General features: G+C 43.9%; 1 protein-coding gene across 7 annotated transcripts in view; it reads left to right on the top strand.

Annotated features, from left to right (window-relative positions):
* Positions 1-16,366, top strand: part of CPNE8 (copine 8) — a 284,253-nt gene that overhangs the window by 74,052 nt on the left and 193,835 nt on the right. For all 7 annotated transcript variants that reach the window (XR_013348079.1, XM_077835107.1, XM_077835129.1 and 4 more), the window contains one exon: positions 7,092-7,168. Coding sequence is in view for 5 of the 7 variants with exons in the window: in XM_077835107.1 (XP_077691233.1) it covers positions 7,092-7,168 (77 nt within the window). In the remaining 2 variants the exon portion in view is untranslated. The remainder of the gene's footprint in view (positions 1-7,091; positions 7,169-16,366) is intronic.

Below are 16,366 nucleotides of genomic sequence, written 5' to 3'. Positions count from 1 at the left end.
TCAAGCTGGTGTCTTGCCTTGCTGCTGGCTCCCGTGTTCCTCCTAGGACCCCAGTGTCCCTTTCACTGGGTGCTGCCTCCTGGCAGTACCCCCACAGTTCTGGGTCTCCCCCTCCCGGGGCACGCCCCACCCACTAACCCTGCCTCGCCTCAGTCGTAGCTCCTGCCAGTCACCAGCTAGCCCCCGCGCCCTGGGGCAGACTGCAGTATGAGCCACTCATCACCAGCAAGGTTGGGTTTGGACGTGCTGCCTCTGCCTACCCGGGGCTCCCCCTGCACCCCCCGTACCTAATAGGCCTTCCGAGGCCTGTACCCTTTATCTTTCCTAGGCCAGAGCTCCGGCTCCCTTGGCCTTTCCCCAGCTTTGCTCCAAACTAGGTCCTTTATTCAGGTCTCTGCAGCCAGGTCACTCCCTCTCAGAGCTAGAGAGAGAGTGCTCTTCTGCTCCTGGCTTTCCTGGCTTTTATAAGGCCCGCTGGTCTGTTTGGGGCAGGCCCCCAGCTGTGGCTGCTCTGCCAATCGGCCTAGCTCTTCCCCTGCCCCAGCCCTCTCCCAGGGCTATCTTAAACCTCTCTGGGCCTGAGCAGGTGTCCACCCCGCTACATACTGGTATTTTCCTTCATGGGAAGCATGGAGTTTCCATTTTGTGGTCTACTTTCAGTTGCAGCTTTCCTTCAAGGCACCCATTGCCTCTTCATGTGCTTTTAAAATGGTCTCCATTGTACATGGGACTCCCCTTTTTGCTTCTTGCACTGCAGCTATAGAATTCTGATGTTACACCCTGATCAGATCCATGACTTGTATGGATGTATTCCCCAATTAGGTCTGTGGAGCTTACCATTCATGACCACAGACTTCCGTTGGTACTGTCTTATTTTTGGGTTAGTTACTGTGAGGTCACATTTTTCTCTGAGCTGCATTATGCCCTCATTGTACATTATTAGAGCGTGCCTGCTCTTTGTAATGGTTTTCAAGTCCAATTCACACCAAGGAATCACACTGCAGGAGGCCCTGCTATCCAGCTGAAATCGCAAAGGGTGTTTCCCTGTTAACAGTGCATGGATGGAGGGACGTATCTTCCCTTGTTGTTTTCCTGTCCCAACAGCATGAAGCTGATATGCTCGCAGACTCAAAAAGAGTCATGATGTCATCATTGCAGACTACTCTGCCCAAATCTGGGAATCTGTCAAATCCCGAAAATTGCATGTAGCAGTTAGGGTCTATTCCCTTCCCTTCAGATTGGTCTCTGTTGAAAAATCTGTGTTGCTTCACAGTTTTGTTCTGCTTTGGGGAGCAATAGTTCCCCAGGGCTCCCAGGACTGCTGTAAGGCTTAAGGCAGTCATGAGCTCAAAATGGTGCAGACTTCTCTGCCTTGTTCTGTAGTAAGGTTAAATAATAGTTTTACTTTGCTGCTGTTTTTGTCTTCCTGCATGTCCATGTGTACAGTTCAAACTCCTTGTTCCACTGCGTCCATTGCTGAGCTAGGTTTATGTGTCCAAATTCAAGGCTCTAAGGAGGTTTCAGAGTGAGTTCCATGGCTCATGCTGCCAGCTACTTCACTTCAGAGAACTCACAGCTCTGACACTGCCATAGGGTTGCCAGGTGTCCGGTTTTCGACCAGAACACCAGGTTGAAAAGTGACCCTGGCAGCTCCGGTCTGTGGCCATTAAAAGTCTGGTTGGCAGCACAGCAGGACTGGCAGGCTCCCTGCCCGATTCCGGGTAGCTCCTGGGGAGCAGCCACTATGGCCAGGTAGCTCCTGGGGAGCAGCCACTTCCAGGCAGAGGGGCGACCAGGGAGGCTCCCCACACTGTCTCAGCCTCCAGGAGCTGCCCCGAATGGCGGCTCCACATATTCCATTGGACAGGAACCGCAGCCCATGGGATGTGAGGTGGTGGCGAATGTGGGCGGCGGCAGTGCATGGAGCCCCCTGGCCGCCCCTCCACCGAGGAGCCAGAGAGACATGTCACGCTTCCTGGGAGGCGCCTGAGATCAGAGCTACCCGGAGCCCACACCTGAATCCCCTGCCCCAGGCCCGAGCCCCCTCCTGCATGCTGAACCCCTTGGCCCCTGCCCAGAGCCCCTTCCTGCACCCCAAACTCTTCATCTCTGGTCCCACCCCAAAGCACATGCCCCCAGCTGGAGCCCTCACCCCCTCCCATACCCCAACCCCCTACCTTAGCTAGGAGCCCCCTCCTGCACCCTGAACCCCTCATTTCTGGCTCCAGCAGAGAGCCCATATCCCTCCCACACTCCAATCCCATATCTCAAACTGGAGCCCCCTCACACACTCTGAACCCTTCGACCCCAGCCTGGAGCCCCCTCCTCCATCACAAACCTATCGTCCCTGGACCACCCCAGAGCCCCATCCCCAGCTGGAGCTCTAATCCCCTGCCCCAGCCTGGAGCCCCCTCCCACACTCCGAATCCCTCGGCACCAGCCCGGAGCCCCCTCCTGCACCACAAATCCTTGATTCCTGGCCCCACTCCAGAGCCCACACCCCCAGACAGAGCCCTCACTCTTTTCTGCACCCCAACTCCCTGCCCTAGCCCGATGAAAATAAGCGAGTGAGTGAGGGTGGGGGAGAGCGAGCGACGGAGGGAGGGGGATGTAGAGAGCTGGGGGCAGGGCCTCGGGGAAGGTGTTTGGTTTTCTGCAGTTAAAAAGTTGGCAACCCTACATTGCCATCATGTTTCATTACCAAAGACTGAAATTGACTGCAGGTTAAGTTTAGCAAGTGGGAAAAATCTTATGCACTTTTAAAAATCCTATGCACTGTGCTGTCCATGTGGCTGAGCTGCTTCCAGCCTAACTCCACTGATTGCACCTGGCGTCCTGTCCATAATAGTCCCCGCAGTGAACACGGGCCCTCTGACTAATTTCATGGATCATGATACACTAACAACACAGGAATTCAAATTTTTTAAAAAAAGTTTATTGTAACATCGTAACTGAGAATTTAAACCCCAGAAGTGAAGAAAATGAAAGTTTTGATTTCTGCAACCAGAACTTACTTATGTTACATATGAAATGTAGACCTAAATATTAATACTATTTGCAGAGCTCATTAATTACTACTTCTCTCCAGGAGAAATCAGTTGCAGTGATAGAACCTTGTAGTGTTGCATGAATGTATTTTTCATCTCGGTGTGTGTGTGTGTGTATAGTGCTTTTAAACGTAAGTGCCTGAAGTTAGGCTCCTGAGTTCATATTTAGGCACCTGCCTGATTTTTTTTTTTTTTTTTAAAGCGCTGAGCACCCAACAGCTACCACTGAGGTCAATATGCATATTTGATCGCACCTACATTGAAACCAGACACTGTAGTTACATAGCCTAGTTTCCAAGGTGAATAACCACAGAACCTCGCTTTACTTAGAGCCAGGCCTGTGGAAATAAGTTTACCTTTTATCTGAATGCAGAGAAGTCCTATATTTTAAAATGTTAAGTCTGCTATTACTGAATATATTTATTGTATATCTCTCATTTGACATTTCTGAAAGATAAATTAACAGTGACATTGTCAATGTTTCCATGAGAATTTCAGGTGTTTCATAGGACAGTAACTTTGTATTTATGGAGTGATTCCTGAGCATTGTCAAGCATCTACAGTTTTCACTGAAGTCAACTGAAGCTTTTTTAAAGGGAATTGTGGGTCGTTGTTTCAGGCTCTTTTTCCTATTTAGTTATTCGCATCACACATGGATGTTTTGAGACAACAGGTCCTTCTGTATGTTATACCTTATTCAGTGATGAGGTACCAAAACCTTAACAACCGGTTCCCTATAAAAAGTTCTGATTTAAGGGATGTGCCAAGGGGTGGAGGGGGCGGGGGTGTAATGGCAGGGAAGAGATTGCACAGAGGCAAAAGGGGTTTGTGACAGGGAGGGAGTGGCACAAGGGAGAAGTGGGCAGGAGGGGGTTGTTGCAAGGGGCTGGCAGGCGGGGGTGTGTGTGTGCCTGGGGTTGTTCCAGTGGGGTGAAGGTGGCAGGTAGGGGTTTGCACAAGGGAGGCGTGGGCAGGAGGGAGATGGCGGGGGGGGGGCGGGGGTGTCCCGAGGTTGATGCAGGGGTGAAGGTGACTGTGGCTGGCTGTGGGGGGTTGCTGGGTGGAGGTTGCCCAGAGGCAAAAGTGGCAGGACAGGGTGGGTTGTTGGGGTGGGGGATGCACAGGGGAGAAGGTGGGTGTTGGAGGGGGTGGCAATGGCTGGGGGAGGGATGCCCGGGTTGTTCCCAAATACACCCCCTGGTGCTCCGTGGGGCCGTGCGGCTCTCCGTGGCCCAGCTAGGTACCTTGTAGGTGGAGTAGAAACCCAGTTTCTCCACCTGAGGAGTAGAGCGCAGCTGTGCCTTCTTCCTTGTGCCGCAGGCCGAGCTGGGCTCCCCGCCACCCCTGGGGCTCCCAGTGGCAGTGGCGGTAGCTGCTGCTGAGAGCCCTGGGGGCGGCGGGGAGCTCGGCTCGGCCTGTGGCGCGGGGAAGAAGGCGCAGCTGCTAGTGCTAGACCCTCCCCTTCCCCACTCCGCCGCTGGCTGCTCCCTCGAGGGGAGGGATTGGCCACACCGCAGGCGGCCCCTCTGGAGGCGGGGAGCAGCGGCAGCCTTGTGTTCCGCTGTTTAAAAAAAATTTGGGGGGCACCAGTTTTTGGCACCCCCAACCACTTGGCGCCCTAGGCGGCCACCTAGTCCACCTAGTGGTTGCATCGGCCCTGCCCGACAGACCCCCCCAGAACTCCCACACCTACCCAACCCTCCCCCCGTCCCCTGACCGCCTCCCCCCCCCAGGACCGCTCCCCCCTCCAACCGCTCCCTGCCCCTTATATAACCCCTTCTCCCGGCCTGGCCCCCTTACCATGCCACTCAGCACAGCGTATGTGGATGCTGCGTGGCCCACTGGAGCTCGCAGACCTACCCCCTTACCACACCACTCAAAGCGGCAGGAGCTACAGAGCTGCCCAGGAGCAGTCCAGAGCGCTGGTGCTGGCTGTGCAGTACGCTGAGGCTCTGTGAGAGGGGGAAAAGTGGGGGAAGGGCCGGGGGAGCCTCCCCAGCTGGGAGCTCAGGGAGCCATAACCATTTTTAACAACCGGTTCTAAAACCGGTTCAAAATTTAACAACCGGTTCATGTGAACCGGTGTGAACTGGCTCCAGCTCACCACTGACCTTATTTAAACATGTATAAAAATACTGTCGAACCTATATAGCAGTGTTTTAGGATACAAGGTCATTTTTGAAACTTTGCATTATATTTATTTGTGATTATTATATTTATTTGTTCAGCGTGTCTTAATGAATGATTCTTGTGCCAATAGTTATATTGATGAGAACTGCAGTCACTCTATTATTTTCTGTCTAAAATACTTATTCACTAAAGGAATTAAACCACTACATGTCTTTGCTTGTCAACTTGTAAAACCGCATAAGGTCTTTCTCATATATAGAATTTATGGGAATAGATGCCATGGAATGTTAACCTTTTGTCTTGAAGTGAGATGGGTTTTTAAATGTGATTTGGTTTCTAGTATGCATAGTAGCCTTATCAGAATAAAAAATCAAGTATCCATCATTAAAGGGACACTTTCAACTACTTAAAGCCACAGTGACATCTCTGAGGTTGCATAAGGTACAAGTCACTGTAGAATTCAGTCAATTGTGTTATAATTTGGTTAGGGGGAGGCTTATAGACATGCTCATTTATACTTATTTTTATTTAAATTACTTTTATTGATGAGATTAATAATTTACAAAGCAGTAGATGCAACTGTCAAGGTTCCTCCCCCACTCTGAACTCTAGGGTACAGATGTGGGGACCTGCATGAAAACCTCCTAAGCTTACTTTTACCAGCTTAGGTTAAAACTTCCCCAAGGTACAAATTAATTTTATTCTTTGTCCTTGGAATATCCACTGCCACCGCCAAACTCTAACTGGGTTTACTGGGAAACGTCGTTTGGACACGTCTTTCCCCCCAAAATCCTCCCAACCCTTGCACCCCACTTCCTGGGAAAGGTTTGGTAAAAATCCTCATCAATTTGCATAGGTGACCACAGACCCAAACCCTTGGATCTGAGAACAATGAAAAAGCATTCAGTTTTCTTACAAGAAGACTTTTAATAGAAATAGAAGTAAAGGAATCACCCCTGTAAAATCAGGATGGTAGATACCTTACAGGGTAATTAGATTCAAAACATAGAGAATCCCTCTAGGCAAAACCTTAAGTTACAAAAAAGACACAGAGACAGAAATAGTCATTCTATTCAGCACAATTCTTTTCTCAGCCATTTAAAGAAATCATAATCTAACACATACCTAGCTAGATTACTTACTGAAGTTCTAAGACTCCATTCCTGGTCTATCCCCAGCAAAAGCAGCATATAGACACACAGACCCTTTGTTTCTCTCCCTCCACCCAGCTATTGAAAGTATCTTGTCTCCTCATGGGTCATTTTGGTCAGGTGCCAGCGAGGTTACCTTTAGCTTCTTAACCCTTTACAGGTGAGAGGATTTTTCCTCTGGCCAGGAGGGATTTTAAAGGGGTTTACCCTTCCCTTTATATTTATGACAGCAACATTTTATGCTCTGCTTTTATAAATTAAACCTAATCATTACTCTCAGGGTACCCGGAGATCACTGATGTTACTGGTGCACAAAGTAGTCATCAGAAAGCAAAGTTAAATTTCAGGTTTATTTGAAAATAAAGGACAAAAAAATTAGGCAAGGGGGAATTATTGCTAGAAAATGCTATTTAAGTTTCTAAGAAAGTATTACAAGAATTAAAAGTTTAATTTTTAATGTAAAAGAGTAACTGAAAGAAACTCCTTTTACTTTAAAATTAGAAATACGGTAATATGTACAGTATACAATGTAACACACCCCAGGTTTTTAATGTACCTAATTTTATATCAAATGTGAGTAAAGTCTGACTTATGAATCATTGTGTAATTCCACAACAATATTTGGCAGAATATAAATGCGTATACAGATAGTAAAGCTCAATAATGAAAAACAGGATAAATGTGTTCTAGGAAAGTTCAAAGACCAGATCAATGAAAAAATAGGATGTATTGGTGTCTTATGACCTTTTTTCTTGCTTTTCAGGATTTTTTGGGACAAGTGTTTTGTACACTAGGAGAGATAGTTGGATCACAGGGAAGCAGACTGGAAAAGGCAATTGCGTAAGTGCATCATTCTTGGATAAATAAGCGCTGCCTCATAATGTGTGGTCATTTCTATTAATTTATAGAGGTACTTTGCCATATGCATTGTGGCAGACACAGCGTCTTGGAGAAAATAAATTGATAGGTGACTCAAATAATTTTCCATTATAAATTTTTATTATGTTTCTTTTCTGTTTTGGGTAATTATCAAATGAATTGAAGATGTATTTAAATATCTTGTCTCCTTTCTTTGTTCTCAACTGTCTTTTAACTACATTGAGTGTAGTGCCTTAAGTGAGATTTTGTTCTTTTTTGGGATGATGATCTGTTTTATATTTGTAAGTGTAGGTTTAGAAATGGTTCACTATAGAAACAGCTTTGATTATGGTTTTAATCTTGTCAATAAGATAAATAGCTAGCTTCAATTTTAACCTTAATTTCTTATTCGAATGCTGTCCCTGTGGGTTCTCCACTTCAGGTGTTGGTGTGTCCCAGTGCCACCGATCAGAGATTTTCAGTAGCAGTGCCTGGTGTTGGGGCGTGCATGTATAGAGGCTACCTCACTGTGCCATTGGCGCGTCATCTAGCACTCACGTGGCCTCACCCCCTCAGTTCCTTCTCAGCTGTTCTTGGGTGCAGACTGAGCTCCAAAAGCAGGGTTGAAAAAACCTAGAAGAGAGTTGGAAATAGTTGTTTGTTAACTTTTAGTTATTAGTACTTAGTTCATCGTTAGGCTTAGGTTTCTGTTTTTAATTAATTAGACTTTTCTCTAAACAAACCAAACACGGGGAAAAACCTGTCTGTTTTTTCTCTTTCATTGAAATGTTTCCAAAAAAAAAAGAGAGAGAGAAAAAACAAAAATGCCAGGCTCTCCAGGCTTTAAAAGAGGCAGTTCGTGCAAGGATGCTATTACTGTCTCCGGTGGGCACTCGCAGTGCATCCGTTGCTTACAGGAGGTGCACATTCCTCAGAAATGTGCCCACTGCAGCAACCTCAAAGCCAGAGTGAGGAGGGATAGAGATCTCTGGTTCAATATGATTCTTATGGAGAAATCCCTACTGCCACCTTCTGATCCTGGAAAAAACCCATTCGGGGGGACTTTCAGGGTGGATTTGATTTAAATCAAATTGATTTAAATCATGATTTAAATCACTAGTTAGGAAGACTCGATTTAATCATGGATTTCTACATAAAAGTGCATTCTTGTTGGTTGTTATAACCTTAACATATATTCTTCACAACTCAGAGATAGATGTAGGTTTCATTTTTAGAAGGTACACACTATACATTTTTAAAGTGATTTATTTTGAAAACTTTTCAGATTAGTTTTATAGCTATATCAGAAAGTGAATTATTGGTTATTTCATTTACCAACGGTAACTGAAGCAGATAAGTCATCTCCTAATGACTTCATAAATATCTCCAAGTCAACAGGTTAATCCATTAATATTTGGAGGATTTTCTTGCCATGCTGTATTAGGAGGAGAACGTCACCAGACAGACATTTAAATGTTATGTATTCTGGATTTTTTTCTTCAACAGCGAACATATAATATTTTAATAAAACATGCATATGAATTTTTGAATTTAGTTAAACATTCAAGTTTTTTTAAAATCAGTTTTTTGGTTTTATTAACTATTTTAGTTAAAAACAATTTTAAATGAAATGTTTAAAAAACAAAAATTAAATTGACTATTTCAGCCAGGTCAACATCAGAAACTTAAAATATTGGCTTTCTGCAGCTAAGTCAGTTGTCTTCACCTTCATTTTCCTGTTTGTTCTTAATCTGGAAAAGAAAAACAAGTTTTCCTGCTTTTTCAGGTCCCAAACTATTTCTCAATTTGGAATTAATTAGGCCAAAGGAAGAAAATATTCTTTCTACACCAGCAGAAGAAGCTACTGCTGCTAAAAGTGGGATTATCACTCCAACAGTCTCTGAATCCAAGTGCTTAAGTGACTTCCTCCAGTTCATTGGAGTGACTTTCTTTAAAACCTCATCAGCAAAATCTATTTCTTGAATGGTTCACCCTTACCTCTGAAGTTTATTATAGTTGGCATTATGGAGGGATGATTGTGGGATGTCCATGTCACAGCCAACTCCTCTTCTTCAGCAGTTAAGGTTTGACCCTGGTACTGAGTATTGAGACTATTTGCAAGAAAATGAGCTGGAGATAGTGCTTGTTCCATTTGTTTTTATAATGCTTGTAATTTAACTCTGTCATTGCATATTTCTTTTTTTAACATCTCACTCAATTCCTTCCAAATTTCAACCATATCAGCAATAAAGCAGCTATTTCCCTGCATTTTGTTCAAGGCTACAGAAATAGGCTTCAGGGTACTCAGCATGTGTTCAACATTTCTCTTAAGCCCAATGTTGAGAACTTTGGCTGTGACGGTGCCATCTATTTTTTTCATGATTTTGTTCACAAACTGTCATTAGATTAGGCCAGTTTTTGAGATAGTGCTCAAAACAGTCCACTCCTGAGTTCCATGGCATGTCTTGTGGGAGAGTTAGCTTGGTTCCTCCCACCTTTTTCAGAGCAGCTGCTGCAAAGTGGTAGTTACGGAAGTATTTTTCAATTTCAACAAAATTAGCCTTATTTCTGGAACACTGAAGTCTTTGGCTAGGAGGTGCATCAAATGAGCACTGCAACCGTATGTTATTAGCTTGGGACTCTCTTCTAAACAATTTCTTCTCATCTTGGATACATTTGTAGCATTGTCTGTGACCAAGCTGCCTACTAGAAATTTGAAATTTTTTTCAGTTTGTTATAGCTTTTACTGCTGCTTCTTGTAAGTATTCTGCTGTGTGTGCGTTTCCTGATGTATCAATTTTTTCTGTAAGGAAGACATTCCCTCCTTCTGTTGTCACACAAGCACATACAACAGGATGATTGTGGATATTGCTGCACCCATCAAGACTCAGGTTAACAATTTTACGCTCTAGACCTTTTGCATGCTGCTCAATTTCTCTTTCATACACCTTATCCAGCAATTTGCCTGCGACATCTGCTCTGTTGGGTGGACTGTATCCTGGTCTTAATGAGTAAACCTCTTTTTGTAATCCTCTGGTTCTTATCACAAACTTATCTATGGTGGTTTCTGGGTGATGGAGATTTTTTTTTTTTTTCTTTTTGCTACAGGTGATATACTGTGGCTATGTGACATACATGATGATGTGACTGAAACACTATGATTGGCAGATAACTCTGAAACTATAGAAAATGATGGTGATCTTGAAGGTGGATAGTCTTCAGAATCCTGTATGTTGAGGATAGATTCTCCTAAACAAAATAAGTCAATGCAGTTATTTAATTATTATTACCATACTGCTCATTTAGTATTACTTATTGCTTTCACTGACATTCAGTACTACTTTAAAGGTGAAATTGTAAAAGGAAGATCTGCCAATTTCAGCTATTTATTTATCACAACTGCATCTAAAATGATAGTACCATAGTTGTTTGAGCAAAAAATAGAGAGTAACATGAGAATTCAAGAATAGTCCAAAAGGAAGACAGGCAATCCTTAAAGAAGAATGATATAAAAAAGTTTACCAACCTAAAGATCCTGCATGTTCAAACATGTTGTTTCATCATCTTCAACACCGCTTCCTCCTGAGAAGGAACAGTTTTCATGATGTTGTTTCATTCAGGAAACCAGACCTTGCATTTCTTTGTTGCACTGTTTGCATTTTGCACGCATGCTTGTCTTACCCACAGGTAGAGGAACTTCATTAAAATATTCCCAAACTGGGTCTCTTTTACGGCCTGCTGCCATTATAGGGTTTCCTTTCTAGTGAGAGAATGGTAGATCTCAAATCAATGAAGGCTACACTCAGAAAGACCTCAAGCCTTCTGGAATATGCTGATCAAACAGTTTCACTTTTGTTTCTAGTGCCTGTCCCTCCCTTCTCACATTTATCTCCAGACTTCTTCTCCTTTGTACAGATCTATTCTGCCCCCAACAATCTTCTATTCATTGAACTTTTTGAAACTTTGCACTTTTAGAGAGAGGTAAGGGATTGACTCTGTGTACACAAATTTGCAGAGGGACAATAGGGTTGAGGTCTGTTATTTCTTGCCTCTCTATTATGTATGTGTGTATTTATTTTTATTTTAAAAACATTTTTGCTGTTAACAAGGATGTTATCTCTGGAGACACAAATCCACAGTCTGAGAACTGCAAAACTAAGCATCTCTGATGGTATCTTCTAGACTGAGCACTGAGTCCCATTGGTTTGATAGAAAGATTAACCTAAATAATCTATACAGAAGCCCCTGGAACCCCATAAGATTGGGTCCCTAATCCATGAACTATTGGAACTCATTTACAAAACTTTTCTTAAATGTTACATGAATATATTGTCATGCTATAGAATTAGAATTTATAATCCCTATTCCATGATGAGATAGCTTTGAGCTATAATGTATCTTAATTAAAACTATCTTTTAGGTAGGTTTTTTCCTCAAAAAGCATTTTATCAAAAAAATCCGATTTAAATTAAAAAAAATTCAATTTTTATTTATTTATTTATTTTTTAAATCATTGATTTTTATCCATCCTAGGGACTCTCTAGGCGCCTCCTCCCTGGACAGAGCGAGTACCCTTTCCTCCAGAAAAAGGAGGTAGAGGGAGAAATCTCCCGCACATGGAGAACCATTAAAGAGAAAATAGGATAGGTGGTTTTGGTTTTGTGGAACATTGGCCCACCTTCTAATGGGAGAGGGGGAGTATGGTGTGAATGGCCTCCATCTCAGTAGAAGGGGAGCCAATTTTCTTGGGGACAGGCTGGCTAAAGTAGTCAGAAGGGCGTTTAACTTACGACAAAAGGAGAAGGTGAAAAGAGGGAACAAGATTCAGATGTTGGGAACAAAATTAATCAAGAAACCAAAGGACATGAAGAAAAAACATATAAGAGACAGAAGGAGAAATTTATGGCCAGCAGGCTTAAGGACAATAAAAAGGGGCTTTTAAACAAAAAGAATCTTAACAGTGGTCCCATTACAAGATGGATATAGTAGAGTTGAAAAGGCAGAATTGTAGGGTAATTAACAATTGGAACAATTTACCAGAGATTGTGGTGTAGTCTCTATCGCTGGCAATTTGTAAAGCAAGATTGGATGTTTGTTTTTTCTATAAAATATGCCCTAGTTCAAATAGGAATTATTTTGAGGAAGTTCTGTGGTGTGTGTTATATAGGAGGTCAGACTATATGATCACATTGATCTCTTCTGGCTTTGGAATCCATGAAACCTTAAAGCAGTCTGTTCTGGCAGCAGTGAACAGGGGTGTACAACTTTGGAATTTTAATAAAATTGATTAACCAGACCCTACTTAAGGATAGAAAATGACCAGAACTGGACCAGTGATAAAGCTAGTGGTGAGCCATCTGGTTAAATATTAGGGCTGTCAAGCGATTTAAAAAACTAATTGCAATTAATCACATTGTTAAACAATAATAGAATACCATTTATTTAAATATTTTTGGATGTTTTCCACATTTTCAAATATATTGATTTCACTTACAATACAAAATTATTCTGATGCTGATCTAGTCTACAGAGTTAATCAGAGCTCTGATAGGTAAACCCTTGTGGATTGGGAGTCTATCTCACTGTTTTCAGACCACATGTAATAGGGTCACCCTCTTCCCATCCTCTTTGCTTCACACTGACTGCTCAGATACCTTTTTTTGTAGATACCACCTTGTTGTTTGTTTACTGTTTGACTCCACCACCTTTTACTTCGTAATGAAGTCTTAGTATTTATAATGCTATCCAACTTTATTACTCCTTTTGCAGAAGGTGGGGGAGGTGTCTCTTTCCTGAGAACTCCATTTTGTCAACACCCACTATCCCTTTTCTCCTCCCAATTCACTTCCTTCCTGTGCTCTTTTATCCAGTCTTCTTGTTAATGAGCTAATTAGCTCATGAACTTCCCAGCCACAACCTTATCTGATAATCAGAACTCTCCTTAGTCAGGCACTCTCTGAGGACCTAATTGGTTCAACTCTGTCATACGCTTGCCCCCTTTGCCAGACAAAAGTGTATTCCTTTCCCCATGCTCTCCCCACTTTACCAGAAGTGCTACTCAACTTCAGCCTTTCTTTGCTCCCAAGGTGGTCATCCAGGATCCCCATGTAGGGCCCATCTATTCTTTACCCACCAAAATAAAATTTGACTGGTGGAGGTTACCCCCATAATTCCACTTCAGCCCACAGGTCTTCACACCAGGGGCAACCTCGGGGGGACTGTCCTTGTTCTTGTCCTCTTTGTTTAGTGGAAGGACCTGCTGGTGCCCCTCCTCCTCCTGATTACCCATGGTTGCTTGTTCCCCTAACCCGCTGAACCTCTTGGGATCCCTCCTTTTGGAATTCTGTAGGTGGGAGTTCTGATAACTGCTCAGCCTCTGTTAATGAGCTCAGGTTATCTTTATCCCCTGAGATTATTTCCTTCTTTTATTTTCTTCTTTCTCTTGGGCACACCCCTCTCTTTATTTTCTCTTTGACATGTTCTCCTGTTTATTATTTTCCAACCCTTTTACATTTAACAACTCCTTTTTTTCCCTTTCACTGTGGGTTTCACACCTTCCCTCTGGGATTGCGACACCCCTTTGCCTCCCTAATGGGAAGGGGCTCCGGTCTGTGCCTAACTCAGTTGGGTTTGGCAACCCACTTCCATTTAAACTTCCTCCAAACTTTCTGTGCCATAGGGCAAAATTTCTTACCCCCATGTATACATTTAAGCTTCTCTCTCGCTCTGTAAATTAGCCAATGGGGTTTCACCAACTCCCGCCTGATTAGTGAACAGATGGAGGAAGGGTTCACCAGACCCTTTGATATCTCTTTCCCAACATCACAGAAAAAGTTGTTAACTTCCTTCCTTCTCCCTGCCCAGGGTTCTGGCCCAACCGCAGATTTCTGTAAACCCACACTCCATTTATGGGCAGGCTCTTTTTATATGTTCCTGCTGCCCATGCTGGTAAACACAATAGCCTGAGACCCCATGGGTGCTCCTCTAGGCTGCTCTTTCTTCTTCTTGGTGTCCTTTCCAGATGTATGCTGGCTGGTCTTCCTCCCTGTGTCAGTCTCCTTAAACTACCAGCTCCCTCTGGGAATGTCCTCCTCCACAAACTCTTTTGTTAGTTTAACTGCTGTATATGGGGTAACCAGTTTGATGCTGCCTGACCCATATTTGGGTATTCTCCAGGGACTCTGAAAGAAATGTTCAAATATGACAGTATCCATGATATCGCTCATACCTTGGGTGTCTGACCTCAGCCAGTGAGAGGCCCAGTCTGGCAGTTTTTTGAGCAAATGCCCTGGGCCATAATCTCCCAGGCTATCTTGTGTCTCAAACTTTTTGCCGGTATTTCTTTCTGTTGAAAGCCCCACCTGGTTGAGGATGGCTGCCTTAACCACTTCATAATCCTCTACCTGCTGGTCACTGAGAGCCATGTAGACTGCCTGAGCTTCCCCTGTAGGGCCCATATTCCCCGTCTCATTCTGCCACCACACCTACTCAAAAGTGATCAAAAACCTGTTAGGGTCATCCACAGGGCCCATCTTGCAAAGGCCTACTGTGATGCTTTTCTCTAGGAAACCAGAACCACAAGCCACTGTTTTACCGCTCTGCCTCAGCAAATGAGAGTTTGGCTGCTGCTATGCTGAGTGTCAGCTCCCCGACACACCAGACTGTCTGTCTGCTTGCTTTGGAAACTCCTCAAAGCTGCGCCAGTCTAAACCTTGCCTTGCAGATAACAATCAGTGAACCCCAGTCCCAAGTTCCCCAGGGACATCTCTCTGCAGTGTGCAGTCCCTCTTACTGGACACTCACAGAAGTTAGAGACAGAACACACACTAGCTTTTAGTTTAGCTGAAGACTCACCCTTCATATAACAGCATGGAATTGGTTTATGGTAAAACTAAGATAAGATTTAAGTGATACTAAGCAACAGAAAAAGAGACAGGTATAGCTACAAACAAAACAAAAGACACTTCCTGGCAACTAAAACTTAATCTTAGCAAATTACATTCTTTGCCTAAGCAGTTTTTTCATATCATGTTACCAGCATCTCCAGGCCAGGGATCCAGCTTCCACAGAATCATCGGGTACTGTCCCCTTTGTTCCTGAAGTGATGGATCACTACAATGTCTTTTTGTTCCTCTTATATTTTTCAAAGTCCATTGTCTTTGTCTCAAGAGCCAGGAATAATTTTTGGGGGTGCAGACTGTCCCCTGGTGTGCTCATTAAACTGTGTTCTCTGCTTTTTCTTAGCTTGATTGCTTTGTTTACCTTATATGTAAACGTACTTTTCATTAACTGCTGCCTCATTCTAGCACACATGCATATCTGTTTGTACACAACCCAGACATACATTACGCAGTGATATTCCTGACCGGCATATCACTGGCTTACATATGATACCTTACAAGATACCTTTTTTTGGGTACGTATTATAACAACAGTGTGTCAGGCCCGATATGACTCACCGTATAGTGGGCTCTCTGACAGTGGGCATTGAGGGGCTCTTAAGGTCACACCTACTCCCAGGCACCTGAATGCTGATTCATGCTGCAGGTCTCAGTACCCTTGGTAGTAGCTATTGCTGCACCTGGGATTATTGTCTTATAAATTCCGGCAGGCTTTTTTGTTGCTCAGCCTGCCAGACAAACAAGGACTGTCTTTCCAAGTGGTGGGCTGCTGGAACGTCTTCAAGGCCTTCTGAATTTCCTTCTGCTGTTCAACCAGCCATCTCCTCCATCTCCCAACTTGCTGAACCTTTACACCAGCTCGCCCATCAAGCTTTCCATTTCTTTGGATAAAGGCAGGATACTGGACAAGCTCCCGCGTGTGCAGGGTCTCCTGGTTCTGTCCTCTTTGCTTTGCACAGAGACCGCTCAAAGACCTTCCCTTTTGTAGATACAGTGTAGTTTGTTTATTGTGTTTCACTCCACCACCTTTCACATAGTATTTTCAAGGCTATCTAGCTTTACTCCCCCTTCTGCAAAAAGGGGAGGGGGAATGTTTCCTTCCAGAGAACTCCCTTTTGTCAGGCCCTCTAGCCTTTTTTCTCTTTCTGTGTCTCATGTTTCTTCCCTTCTTTCACTTTCTTCCTGTGCTCTTTTATCCAGTCTCCTTGTTAATGGGATAATTAGCTCATTAGCTTCCCAGCCCCAGCCTGATCTGGTAATCAGGAACTCTTTTTTTTTT

This window comes from Eretmochelys imbricata, chromosome 1, assembly GCF_965152235.1.
Source record: "Eretmochelys imbricata isolate rEreImb1 chromosome 1, rEreImb1.hap1, whole genome shotgun sequence".
Lineage (NCBI taxonomy): Eukaryota > Metazoa > Chordata > Testudines > Cheloniidae > Eretmochelys > Eretmochelys imbricata.
This window is presented reverse-complemented; position numbering and strand designations above follow the sequence as displayed.